At 59.6% G+C, this 13,860-nt stretch overlaps 1 protein-coding gene across 1 annotated transcript; it reads left to right on the top strand.

Moving 5' to 3' along the window:
- Positions 1–34: 34 nt before the first annotated feature.
- On the top strand, positions 35–13,830 carry LOC133279101 (disintegrin and metalloproteinase domain-containing protein 18-like). Its single transcript, XM_061472515.1, has 20 exons — positions 35–220; positions 308–368; positions 552–617; positions 715–793; positions 8,434–8,510; positions 8,586–8,778; positions 9,139–9,204; positions 9,437–9,508; positions 9,681–9,847; positions 10,177–10,258; positions 10,382–10,518; positions 10,606–10,792; positions 10,931–11,020; positions 11,257–11,455; positions 11,894–12,002; positions 12,263–12,446; positions 12,536–12,616; positions 12,964–13,081; positions 13,161–13,314; positions 13,705–13,830. Exons 1-20 carry the CDS (start codon positions 175–177, stop codon positions 13,811–13,813), a joined length of 2,277 nt encoding a protein of 758 aa, XP_061328499.1. The 5' UTR covers positions 35–174; the 3' UTR covers positions 13,814–13,830.
- The last annotated feature ends 30 nt before the right edge of the window (positions 13,831–13,860 follow it).

Below are 13,860 nucleotides of genomic sequence, written 5' to 3'. Positions count from 1 at the left end.
GCGTGTGCCTGTCCCCTGCGCATCCCGGTACCCAAGGGCTGCTCCCGACCCGCGTTGTAAGCAACAAAGAGCAATAAAGACGCCGGGTTTTGTACAAGGCGCTCCCTCGCCTCCGCCTCTGCTTTCCGGGCTGGGCGGGGACGAACGGCCGCGGGGCAGCCGTTACCGGCGGCGATGGAGCCGCACCGGGCGCTGCTGCTGCTGCTCCTGGGGCCGCTGCGTGAGTCCGGGGCCGCCCCTCCGCGGCTGATGCTGGCTCCGGGATGGGTTCAGCACCTCCAGGGTCTCTCTTCCCCCTCCCCTCCAGGCTCCCAGGTCCTGTCCCCGGTCACGGTGCCGCTGCGGCTGCCCCCCAACGCGACCGAGGCACGTTGGTGAGGGGTCTCCAGCTGCAGGGGTTGGGGTGCTGCAGATGTGCTGGCAGCTGGAACGAGGGGGGATAGACCCATCCTTGCTCCTTAATGGGGCAATGAGCTGCTTGTGCTTGCCCTGGGTGCTCCCAGGTGCCCTCGGCACACACTAATTCTCCCTTTCTCTGCCCTCCTGCACGCCAAGGATGCAGTGTCCTACGTCCTCAGCATCGAGGGGAGGCCGTACACCATCCGCCTGCACCCGCAGTGAGTTGGCCCTGACGCCGCTGATGGCGAGGAGCTCAAGGAGCCAGGTAAGGGATGTTACTGTAGGTGCTTCCCTTTTGATGCCTTCCTTTTGTAGTGACTTTTTATCTGAGGATTTCAAGATCTTCGTGTCGAATGAGGTGGGAGCTGCGCTCGCTGATTCGATCCGGTTCAAGGTAACTTTGGGATGCTTTGGGGATTTCGGACCATAAGTGATGCATCTCGGAGCCGTGTCCACTCCGTGTTAGGTGATGGGTGATGGGATTGTCCTCTATCCTGCCCTAGGGAAGCTGCTACTACCGGGGCTACATCGACGGCTTCCCCAGCTCAGCAGTGACCCTCAGCACGTGCTCAGGGCTCAGGTAAGGAGGCACCGCACCGGTACCCAGGGATGCTGCAGCACCCGGGTGTCAGCATCCGGCGCTGTCCCCTGGCAGGGGCTTGCTGCAGTTCGACAACGTCAGCTACGGCATCGAGCCCCTGGGCTATTCCCCTGCGTTCGAGCACCTTGTGTACCGCGTGAGGGACGGGCAGGCCGCGGGTTCCCTCGTCGCCAGCAGCCGCCCCGAGGCAGGGCCCGATGGGCTGACGGCGATGGAGGCGTCGAGGCGAGCACAGGGACGTGAGGAAGTGAGCTCCGAGCGCCGGTTGTCGCCGTGCTGCTGCTGTCCCCGTCACACAAAGGGGGTTTTATCCCATGGGGAGCTTTGTTGGGTGCTGCCTGGGTGGACAGGGATGAGGGGGGATGTTTAGAAGCACCAGTGACCGGGTGTCACCGGGGTTGTTGCCTGATGAGAAGCATCACCAAGGTAAAACGGCTTTGAAAACAGTCAGAAATGGCAACGTTAGAACAGCTTCTGCCCTTGGGCTCGTTTGAAGGCATCAAAGAGTTGCTTTTGAACTGGCACTTGAGTAGTGGGGCAAACCTTGGGCACATGGTGACTATAGGGTGTAGGAATAAGCAGCATTGGAGGCTCTTTTCCTTTCCAGCCACTATCAGCTGCAGCCCAATCTCCCAAATACCTGCAGGCGTACGTCGTTTTGGACAAGGCTTTGGTAAGCCTGGGCTACTCGTTTTGCCCTTGTGTTTGCCTGATTTTGAGCACAAAATGATGCCATTCCCCACCTTTTACATGTTTCTTTTCCCTTTGAAAACGGTTGCATACTGTGGATTTCTAGGGAAGGAAGAGTGAAATCCGTGTTTTACATTTACACGATGGGATGTTGGCAATCATCGTTCCAGTGATGAACGATGCCTGCTCTCATGTGCCCTTGGGTTATCTTTCAGTATGACCACATGGGTTCGGACACGAAGGCAGCGACGCAGATGGTAATCCAGGTCTTCAATTTGGTCAACAGTGTAAGTTTGGAAGCCCTTAGTAAGGTGATGGAGGGGCTGGTGTTGGTAAGGGCCACCTGAGTGCTTTGGTTTGAGATGGCACCCAGTGGCTGACAATAGCAATGGGTGATTGAATGGGTGTTGAGCTCTCAAGGAGAGGGACCCGAGCAGGCGGGTGCTGTGCTTGCAGGTGTTTCATGCTCTCAATGTCACCATCGTGCTGGCCTCCCTGGAGCTGTGGACACAGGACAATAAAGTCTCGACAGCAGGGGAAGCAGAGGACCTTCTGCAGCGCTTTATGCAGTGGGCAAAGACCCACCTCGCCCTGCAGCCATATGACACCGCTTACCTCTTGGTGTAAGAGAGAGGTTTTGGTACTCGTTAAAGGTTACTTGGTGGGGATCGGTTAAACCACCATGGGTTAACTGCAGATATTCCTATGAAAAATGGGGGTTTAAGATGCGTTTCTCACATATTTCCTAATTCCTTTATATCCTGGCAGTATTTCTCTCAAGTCCAGCCGGGCTTTCAGTGCTAATGTGGTGGATGTCATTGTGCCCATGGCTCCTGGCCAGGGCACGGTGCAGCCCTGGTCTCTGGGGACACCAGAGCATCCCAGGGACTCAAGCCATACAAACCCAGGACCCCCAAATTACCCCCAGTGCTGGGGTCTCCCTGTGTTTCAGGTACAGGGACCAAGCAGCGTTCATGGGCACCACAGCTCCGGGGAAGGCGTGTCAGAGAGATGCTGCTGGCATCGTGGCCGTGGTACGGTGCTGCCTGTCCCCCCCTGAGCCATGGGGATGGGTGGCAGCACCCACAGCCGGAGCAGGGATCCGACGGGAAGGATGCGCAGGGAAGATGCTGCAGCCCCGCTCTCTCCTCCTTTAGTACCATGAGGCCACAACGCTGGAGTCCTTCTCTGTCCTCCTGGCTCAGCTGCTGGGGCGCAGCCTGGGCATCGGTTATGATGAGTCCCCGCAGTGCCACTGCCCCGGGCACGTCTGCATCATGAGCCCCAAGGCGCTGTGAGTTGGTGGTTGGGTACCAGGATGGAGGTTTGGAGGCTGGCAATAGATGCGTTGTCATAGGGATGAATGATTGCTCTGGTTTAGACACTTCAGTGGGGTAAAAGCCTTCAGCACCTGCAGCATCAGGGACTTCGAGGCCTTCCTGAGGCACGGGGGAGGCACGTGCCTGTTCAGCAGACCCCTCCTGACCGGTCCAGCCTCCCAGAGAGCTGCCACCTGCGGCAATGGCATCGTGGAGCCCAGCGAGCAGTGCGACTGCGGGGCGGCCCAGGTGGGGGACCAGGGCTGGATGTGGGCATTGGTTCCGTGTCTGATCCCCGGAGCTGGAGCCAGCCCAAGGTGCATTATGTGGGGTTTGAGATGGTCTCTCACCAATAAGAACAATGTGGGGTTCGTGGTGCCCCCACAGGACTGCTTGAAGGACAAATGCTGTACTGCAGGGTGTCAGTTCAAGCCGGGAGTGAAGTGTTCCTCTGGATCGTGTTGTAACGGCTGTCAGGTAAAGCAGAGCTTTATTTATTGGAGGAATCGTGTCCCCACCATGAAGGATGGAGACAAAGCTTGTGCTGTGCACAGAGGTTCCAGCAGGAACATCACTGGGGATGCTCTTAGGGCAGTGTGCGACCTGAGTGCCTCAGAGGGCATCCTGAGAGCACTGTGTGGGCTGTGATGGGGGGACCCCCCTGGTGCCTGTGTGCGGACGAAGGCTCCTTCCTGCCTCCTCCTCGTCCTCAGTTCAAGCGCAAGCACTGGCAGTGCCGCCCCGCCGCCGATGAGCAGTGTGACCTGGCCGAGTTCTGCACCGGGGCCTCGGCCTCCTGCCCCCCCGACCTGTACGTGCAGGACGGGCACGGCTGCGAGCAGGGCACCGGTTACTGCTACAAGGGCCGCTGCCAGTCCCCGGACCTGCAGTGCCAGCACATCTATGGGAAAGGTAACGGATGCTCTGGTTGCATCGGGGCTGCCGTGGGGTGGGGGCTCGGTTTGTGCCTTTGCTCTTCAATGCACTGGAGGAGAGGAAGGATGCAGCTTTAGGAGAGCGTTGCAAGCTCAGCTCTGTCTCTGGTTGATAGGGGCTTCGTTAGCGGGTGGTTCTCCGGGTTCTTCAGAGGTAACAATGAAAGCAATAGCATCAAATGCACGTTGTTATCCGTGAGCAAGCTTAATCAGTAACTGCCCTCCTGTTTGCTAATACCTGGGGCTGGCGCCTCAGGGACTGGTACTGTGTTTGCTCCAGTTAGCCAAGAGCATCCCTGCACTGCTGGGAGCAGCACGAATAGCAAAGGGGTGGTTGGGTACCCTAAGAGCTCCCTTTGGGTTCATTTAAATGTGAGTGAATCTTACTGCTAAACTTGTAGGTTCAAGGAATGCTCCCGTGGCTTGTTACGAGGAACTCAACAGCCAGCAGGACAGGTTTGGCCACTGCGGCTTGCAGCCCAGCCAAGGCTTTAAGTCCTGCTCTTGGAGGTAGGCCTGGGGAAGGGCACCTTTAATCAGGGCTTTCCAAGGCAGGAAAGCATCCAGGCTCCAGCTGATAGGAAGATCTGCCATGCCATAAGTGGGTGCGTGTCCTTGTTAGCAGGACCGTGTCTCTCCTTGGCTCCCAGGTTGACTTCCCAGTCCCGCTCATCCTTTCTCATGCCGCTTTGCATCGCGCTCCGTAACGTTTCTAGGGCAGCGCTGCACGCGTGCGTGAGGTTCACAGCCCCTGCACATGGATTTTGTAGGGATCTGAGGTGTGGGAAGCTCATCTGCACGTACCCGCACGGGAAACCCTTCCCGACGGACGTGGCTGCCGTCGCCTACGTCCACGTGCGCGGGCAATTGTGTGTGTCTCTGAATTACCTGCATGCAGGAGCGAGGCTGGATCCCACCCTGGTTCCGCCAGGAACAAAGTGTGGCTCTGGGAAGGTGAGAAAGGGTTTTGTAACCCCCTAAAGCGATGGGACACGGGCTGGGTGCTGTGATGGCAAAGCCAGGAGCTGTTGTGGTGTTTCTAGGTGTGCATAAACAACACTTGCCAGCCACATTCGGTCCTGGGCTACGACTGCGATAGCAAAGTGAAGTGCCACGGCCACGGAGTAAGAGAATGCGGTGGTTGGTTTGGTGGATGGAAGGGGGGAAAAGAAGGAAGCTGGAATGAAGGGAGAAAGAATTGAGGGCAGCGGAGCGGGGGGAGATGCAGGTGTTGGGTGGTTGGGGTGGGTTTTGCAGGAGGATGATGTGTGATGCTTGCACGGTGTCTCAGAGTCACACGATCCTGCACTTCCGAGTGTGTTCCTTGCACGATTCCCTTCCGAAATGACCTCGGAATGCTGCTAAGCGCCCATGGCCTTGTCCCAGCCATGGGGCAGAGGCTGATGGTGGCCGGGGCAGGAGGGTCCCTTGCATGGATTCATCGCTCAGCACCCATCCCCTGGCTTTCCAGGTGTGCAATAACAAGGGGCAGTGCCACTGCCACCCCGGCTGGAAGCCCCCGGATTGCCTGCAGAGGGGATCCCGCTTGGGGGGCAGCACCCACAGCGGCCTCCCGCCGCCCGATGGGGGTCAGTACCGAGGGGAGGTGATGGGCGCCGGGCCGGGGTGGAGGAGGAGGGCGCTGGTCCCATTCTGCTGCCCCACCAGGTCTGTCCCTGGCGCGGGTGATGGAGGATGTGACAACGGCATGGCCGGTGCTGGGCTCCTGCCTCCTCCTGCTCCTCCTGGCCGGGGCCATCTGCCTCGTGATCCGGTGGTGGGCGCTGGGCTTGTGCGGACCACGGCCCCCGAGCACCCATAGGTGAGATGCCAGGAGGGGATGGGGCACGGTGCTGCCCCGGGGCGGGGGGGGGGGGGGGGGGGGTGAGGTGATCCCTGCGGCTGGGTGATTCCCTCGGGAGCTGTGGATATGAGGAGGTTCCCCCGGGGCTGAGGGGACCCGGGGATGGGGAGACCCCAGGGATGAAGGGATCCGGGGATGGGGGAACCCCAGGGATGAAGGAATCCGGGGCAGAGGGGATACGGGGATTGGGGGGGGGGGGGGGGGGGCAGGGATGAAGGGATCCGGGGATGGGGGGACCCCAGGGATGAAGGGATCCGGGGATGGGGGGACCCCAGGGATGAAGGGATCCGGGGATGGGGAGACCCCAGGGATGAAGGGATCCGGGGATGGGGGGACCCCAGGGATGAAGGGATCCGGGGATGGGGAGACCCCAGGGATGAAGGGATCCGGGGATGGGGGGACCCCAGGGATGAAGGGATCCGGGGATGGGGAGACCCCAGGGATGAAGGGATCCGGGGATGGGGAGACCCCAGGGATGAAGGGATCCGGGGATGGGGGAGACCCCAGGGATGAAGGGATCCGGGGATGGGGGAACCCCAGGGATGAAGGGATCCGGGGATGGGGAGACCCCAGGGATGAAGGGATCCGGGGATGGGGGAACCCCAGGGATGAAGGGATCCGGGGCTGAGGCGCTGCCCCGCACCTCCCAGCAGCGCCGTCACGGCGGGGAGCAGCGAGGTCTCGGAGTGGAGCTCGGTGATGGGGCCGGACACGGACACGGACACGGAGCCGAGCACGGGCTCCAACCGCGGGCGTTAATAAAGGCGTTGGGCGGAGCCGCGCGTCCGCGCTGTGTGTGGGGCGGGAGGGGGGGGGCCCTTTGGGGCCGTTACCGGTAACCGGGGCGCGATGGGAGCCGCGATGGTGACCGCGCTGCGTGAGTGAGAGCCCCGCAGCCCCGGGACACCCCCGCCTCGGGGCCCCAGCGGATGGGGTCGCTCCCCCATCGCGGTGCCCGGCTCGGGAGGAGCCGCGGACACGGGTTTGATCCCTGCTCCTTGACAAGCGTTGGAGCCCGCTGGGGCCGCAGGCGATGCCCAGCTCCCTTGGGCTGGTCGGGTGTTGCTGGGGGCTGCATGGGGATGGTGACCCCGGGGATGGAGCTGGTGGTGTGGTCCCTTCCCAACGGGACGTGCCTTGTGTGGCTGTGGGTGGGAGGGGGTGATTGGCATCTCTGCGCCCCATTCCGTTTCCTGGTGCAAGGTGGGCTTCATCTCACCCAGGGCTCATGTTCCTGGGCTCTGGTCCAGCGCTAGGCACGCACAGAGCTGTGTTTTACCCATGCAAGTGCCTAGGTGCTGCAGGATGAAGGGTGGCTGGATGATAGCAGGGTAGAAACTAGAGTTGGAAGAACCTCTGCAGGTAGCAACTGCATCTGTCCACGGGCTCTAAAGGCGTCTGTGCAGGTATATGCAGTCCTGACATGGTGACGACCATCTGGGGTTGTAGCTAGGGAAACCAATTCTTTCCCTAGGGTCACAAATGCTGCTGCACATCACAGTTCCCCAGAAGCTGCTTTCAGAAAGAGCTGGAGAGACGGTACTGAAGCAATCATAGAGTAGAATCATAGCATGGTTTGGGTTGGGAAGGACCTTAAGATCATCCAGTTCCAACCCCGCTGCCATGGGCAGGGACACCTCACACTAAACCATCTCACCCAAGGCTCTGTCCAACCTGGCCTCGAACACCACCAGGGATGGAGCATTCACAACCTCCGTGGGCAACCCATTCCAGTGCCTCAGCACCCTCACAAAGAACTTCCTTCTTAGATCCAATCTAAACTTCCCCTGTTTCAGTTTGAACCCGTTACCCCTTGTCCTATCACTACAGTCCCTAACGAAGAGTCCCCCCCAGCATCCCTATAGCTCCAAGCTCCTTGGAGCTCTTGTGCTCACCCCTTGTGTTTGCAGCTGCCCTCAGTGCCTTTCCACAGCCAATTCCTCCTTTCTCTGCTCTCCTGCACACCAAGGATGCAGTGTCCTATGTCCTCAAGATAGAGGGGAGGCCGTACACCATCCACCTGCAGCCGCAGTGAGTTGGTCCTGGTGCTGCCCCATCCAGCCACTGCTGCTGGTAACGGGGTCCGGCTCTGCCAGGGCATCACCTACAGCTACGGGACCCTCAGTGACCTCTCTGAGCTCTGGATTAGAGCATCGCAGAGCGTTTTCCGAGGGTTTCATTGCTTTTCTGCTCTAGATTCTTTTTATCGGATGATTTCAGGATTTACACGTACAATGAGAAGGGATCTCTGCGCTCCGCCTCCCCCCCTGTCAAGGTAACAGCGACCTGCTCGGTGCTGCCTTGTGCCCAGGGTGCTGCCCCTCACCATGTTTTTCCTTCCTAAGCACAGCATGAGGATAAACCAGGTTCTCCTTGCGTGGTCAGAGTCATGGTTGGGAAGGGGTTTGGAGGCACTGAGATTGTTTGGTTTAAAGGTGGTGATGCTGACCATGGCTACCCTTCCTGGTGGGGAGGGGACCATGAGAAGAGCCAGCATCGGGTCTTATTGTGCGGGTGCCACATCCCCACACTAGGACTGATCCTTAATTCCTTGAGAGATTGTCCATACAACCCTTGATGGGGCTGCCTTGCAGAAGGGGCTCCTTGTGCTTTATCCTGCCCTAGGGAAGCTGCTACTACCGGGGCTACATCGACGGCTTCCCCAGCTCAGCAGTGACCCTCAGCACGTGCTCAGGGCTCAGGTAAGGAGGCACCGCACCGGTACCCAGGGATGCTGCAGCACCCGGGTGTCAGCATCCGGCGCTGTCCCCTGGCAGGGGCTTGCTGCAGTTCGACAACGTCAGCTACGGCATCGAGCCCCTGGGCTATTCCCCTGCGTTCGAGCACCTTGTGTACCGCGTGAGGGACGGGCAGGCCGCGGGTTCCCTCGTCGCCAGCAGCCGCCCCGAGGCAGGGCCCGATGGGCTGACGGCGATGGAGGCGTCGAGGCGAGCACAGGGACGTGAGGAAGTGAGCTCCGAGCGCCGGTTGTCGCCGTGCTGCTGCTGTCCCCGTCGCACAAAGGGGGTTTTATCCCGTGGGGAGCTTTGTTGGGTGCTGCCTGGGTGGACAGGGATGAGGGGGGATGTTTAGAAGCACCAGTGACCGGGTGTCACCGGGGTTGTTGCCTGATGAGAAGCATCACCAAGGTAAAACGGCTTTGAAAACAGTCAGAAATGGCAACGTTAGAACAGCTTCTGCCCTTGGGCTCGTTTGAAGGCATCAAAGAGTTGCTTTTGAACTGGCACTTGAGTAGTGGGGCAAACCTTGGGCACATGGTGACTATAGGGTGTAGGAATAAGCAGCATTGGAGGCTCTTTTCCTTTCCAGCCACTATCAGCTGCAGCCCAATCTCCCAAATACCTGCAGGCGTACGTCGTTTTGGACAAGGCTTTGGTAAGCCTGGGCTACTCGTTTTGCCCTTGTGTTTGCCTGATTTTGAGCACAAAATGATGCCATTCCCCACCTTTTGCATGTTTCTTTTCCCTTTGAAAACGGTTGCATACTGTGGATTTCTAGGGAAGGAAGAGTGAAATCCGTGTTTTACATTTACACGATGGGATGTTGGCAATCATCGTTCCAGTGATGAACGATGCCTGCTCTCATGTGCCCTTGGGTTATCTTTCAGTATGACCACATGGGTTCGGACATGAAGGCAGCGACGCAGATGGTAATCCAGGTCTTCAATCTGGTCAACAGTGTAAGTTTGGAAGCCCTTAGTAAGGTGATGGAGGGGCTGGTGTTGGTAAGGGCCACCTGAGTGCTTTGGTTTGAGGAGATGGCACCCAGTGGCTGACAATAGCAATGGGTGATTGAATGGGTGTTGAGCTCTCAAGGAGAGGGACCCGAGCAGGCGGGTGCTGTGCTTGCAGGTGTTTCATGCTCTCAATGTCACCATCGTGCTGGCCTCCCTGGAGCTGTGGACACAGGACAATAAAGTCTCGACAGCAGGGGAAGCAGAGGACCTTCTGCAGCGCTTTATGCAGTGGGCAAAGACCCACCTCGCCCTGCAGCCGTACGACACCGCTTACCTCTTGGTGTAAGAGAGAGGTTTTGGTACTCGTTAAAGGTTACTTGGTGGGGATCGGTTAAACCACCATGGGTTAACTGCAGATATTCCTATGAAAAATGGGGGTTTAAGATGCGTTTCTCACATATTTCCTAATTCCTTTATATCCTGGCAGTATTTCTCTCAAGTCCAGCCGGGCTTTCAGTGCTAATGTGGTGGATGTCATTGTGCCCATGGCTCCTGGCCAGGGCACGGTGCAGCCCTGGTCTCTGGGGACACCAGAGCATCCCAGGGACTCAAGCCATACAAACCCAGGACCCCCAAATTACCCCCAGTGCTGGGGTCTCCCTGTGTTTCAGGTACAGGGACCAAGCAGCGTTCATGGGCACCACAGCTCCGGGGAAGGCGTGTCAGAGAGATGCTGCTGGCATCGTGGCCGTGGTACGGTACTGCCTGTCCCCCCCTGAGCCATGGGGATGGGTGGCAGCACCCACAGCCGGAGCTGGGATCCGACGGGAAGGATGCGCAGGGAAGATGCTGCAGCCCCGCTCTCTCCTCCTTTAGTACCAGGAGGCCACAACGCTGGAGTCCTTCTCTGTCCTCCTGGCTCAGCTGCTGGGGCGCAGCCTGGGCATCGGTTATGATGAGTCCCCGCAGTGCCACTGCCCCGGGCACGTCTGCATCATGAGCCCCAAGGCGCTGTGAGTTGGTGGTTGGGTACCAGGATGGAGGTTTGGAGGCTGGCAATAGATGCGTTGTCATAGGGATGAATGATTGCTCTGGTTTAGACACTTCAGTGGGGTAAAAGCCTTCAGCACCTGCAGCATCAGGGACTTCGAGGCCTTCCTGAGGCACGGGGGAGGCACGTGCCTGTTCAGCAGACCCCTCCTGACCGGTCCAGCCTCCCAGAGAGCTGCCACCTGCGGCAATGGCATCGTGGAGCCCAGCGAGCAGTGCGACTGCGGGGCGGCCCAGGTGGGGGACCAGGGCTGGATGTGGGCATTGGTTCCGTGTCTGATCCCCGGAGCTGGAGCCAGCCCAAGGTGCATTATGTGGGGTTTGAGATGGTCTCTCACCAATAAGAACAATGTGGGGTTCGTGGTGCCCCCACAGGACTGCTTGAAGGACAAATGCTGTACTGCAGGGTGTCAGTTCAAGCCGGGAGTGAAGTGTTCCTCTGGATCGTGTTGTAACGGCTGTCAGGTAAAGCAGAGCTTTATTTATTGGAGGAATCGTGTCCCCACCATGAAGGATGGAGACAAAGCTTGTGCTGTGCACAGAGGTTCCAGCAGGAACATCACTGGGGATGCCCTTAGGGCAGTGTGCGACCTGAGTGCCTCAGAGGGCATCCTGAGAGCACTGTGTGGGCTGTGATGGGGGGACCCCCCTGGTGCCTGTGTGCGGACGAAGGCTCCTTCCTGCCTCCTCCTCGTCCTCAGTTCAAGCGCAAGCACTGGCAGTGCCGCCCCGCCGCCGATGAGCAGTGTGACCTGGCCGAGTTCTGCACCGGGGCCTCGGCCTCCTGCCCCCCCGACCTGTACGTGCAGGACGGGCACGGCTGCGAGCAGGGCACCGGTTACTGCTACAAGGGCCGCTGCCAGTCCCCGGACCTGCAGTGCCAGCACATCTATGGGAAAGGTAACGGATGCTCTGGTTGCATCGGGGCTGCCGTGGGGTGTGTGTATGTGGGGGGGGGCTCGGTTTGTGCCTTTGCCCTTCAATGCACTGGAGGGGAGGAAGGATGCAGCTTTAGGAGAGCGTTGCAAGCTCAGCTCTGTCTCTGGTTGATAGGGGCTTCGTTAGCGGGTGGTTCTCCGGGTTCTTCAGAGGTGACAATGAAAGCAATAGCATCAAATGCACGTTGTTATCCGTGAGCAAGCTTAATCAGTAACTGCCCTCCTGTTTGCTAATACCTGGGGCTGGCACCTCAGGGACTGGTACTGTGTTTGCTCCAGTTAGCCAAGAGCATCCCTGCTCTGCTGGGAGCAGCACGAATAGCAAAGGGGTGGTTGGGTACCCTAAGAGCTCCCTTTGGGTTCATTTAAATGTGAGTGAATCTTACTGCTAAACTTGTAGGTTCAAGGAATGCTCCCGTGGCTTGTTACGAGGAACTCAACAGCCAGCAGGACAGGTTTGGCCACTGCGGCTTGCAGCCCAGCCAAGGCTTTAAGTCCTGCTCTTGGAGGTAGGCCTGGGGAAGGGCACCTTTAATCAGGGCTTTCCAAGGCAGGAAAGCATCCAGGCTCCAGCTGATAGGAAGATCTGCGATGCCATAAGTGGGTGCGTGTCCTTGTTAGCAGGACCGTGTCTCTCTTTGGCTCCCAGGTTGACTTCCCAGTCCCGCTCATCCTTTCTCATGCCGCTTTGCATCGCGCTCCGTAACGTTTCTAGGGCAGCGCTGCACGCGTGCGTGAGGTTCACAGCCCCTGCACATGGATTTTGTAGGGATCTGAGGTGTGGGAAGCTCATCTGCACGTACCCGCACGGGAAACCCTTCCCGACGGACGTGGCTGCCGTCGCCTACGTCCACGTGCGCGGGCAATTGTGTGTGTCTCTGAATTACCTGCATGCAGGAGCGAGGCTGGATCCCACCCTGGTTCCGCCAGGAACAAAGTGTGGCTCTGGGAAGGTGAGAAAGGGTTTTGTAACCCCCTAAAGCGATGGGACACGGGCTGGGTGCTGTGATGGCAAAGCCAGGAGCTGTTGTGGTGTTTCTAGGTGTGCATAAACAACACTTGCCAGCCACATTCGGTCCTGGGCTACGACTGCGATAGCAAAGTGAAGTGCCATGGCCACGGAGTAAGAGAATGCGGTGGTTGGTTTGGTGGATGGAAGGGGGGAAAAGAAGGAAGCTGGAATGAAGGGAGAAAGAATTGAGGGCAGCGGAGCGGGGGGAGATGCAGGTGTTGGGTGGTTGGGGTGGGTTTTGCAGGAGGATGATGTGTGATGCTTGCACGGTGTCTCAGAGTCACACGATCCTGCACTTCCGAGTGTGTTCCTTGCACGATTCCCTTCCGAAATGACCTCGGAATGCTGCTAAGCGCCCATGGCCTTGTCCCAGCCATGGGGCAGAGGCTGATGGTGGCCGGGGCAGGAGGGTCCCTTGCATGGATTCATCGCTCAGCACCCATCCCCTGGCTTTCCAGGTGTGCAATAACAAGGGGCAGTGCCACTGCCACCCCGGCTGGAAGCCCCCGGATTGCCTGCAGCGGGGATCCCGCTTGGGGGGCAGCACCCACAGCGGCCTCCCGCCGCCCGATGGGGGTCAGTACCGAGGGGAGGTGATGGGCGCCGGGCCGGGGTGGAGGAGGAGGGCGCTGGTCCCATTCTGCTGCCCCACCAGGTCTGTCCCTGGCGCGGGTGATGGAGGATGTGACAACGGCATGGCCGGTGCTGGGCTCCTGCCTCCTCCTGCTCCTCCTGGCCGGGGCCATCTGCCTCGTGATCCGGTGGTGGGCGCTGGGCTTGTGCGGACCACGGCCCCCGAGCACCCATAGGTGAGATGCCAGGAGGGGATGGGGCACGGTGCTGCCCCGGGGGGGGGGGGGGTGAGGTGATCCCTGCGGCTGGGTGATTCCCTCGGGAGCTGTGGATATGAGGAGGTTCCCCCGGGGCTGAGGGGACCCGGGGATGGGGAGACCCCAGGGATGAGGGGACCCGGGGATGGGGAGACCCCAGGGATGAAGGGATCCGGGGATGGGGGGACCCCAGGGATGAAGGAATCCGGGGATGGGGGAACCCCAGGGATGAAGGGATCCGGGGATGGGGGAACCCCAGGGATGAAGGGATCCGGGAATGGGGGAACCCCAGGGATGAAGGGATCCGGGGATGGGGGGACCCCAGGGATGAAGGGGTCCGGGGCTGAGGCGCTGCCCCGCACCTCCCAGCAGCGCCGTCACGGCGGGGAGCAGCGAGGTCTCGGAGTGGAGCTCGGTGATGGGGCCGGACACGGACACGGACACGGAGCCGAGCGCGGGCTCCAACCGCGGGCGTTAATAAAGGCGTTGGGCGGAGCCGCGCGTCCGCGCTGTGTGTGGGGCGGG

This window comes from Pezoporus flaviventris, unplaced genomic scaffold (genome assembly GCF_033815535.1).
Source record: "Pezoporus flaviventris isolate CSIRO_AGI_PZ_B2104156 unplaced genomic scaffold, CSIRO_AGI_Pfla_v1 ptg000071l, whole genome shotgun sequence".
NCBI lineage: Eukaryota > Metazoa > Chordata > Aves > Psittaciformes > Psittacidae > Pezoporus > Pezoporus flaviventris.
The sequence above is the reverse complement of the archived record's forward strand: the minus strand, read 5'-3'. Positions and strand labels throughout refer to the sequence as shown.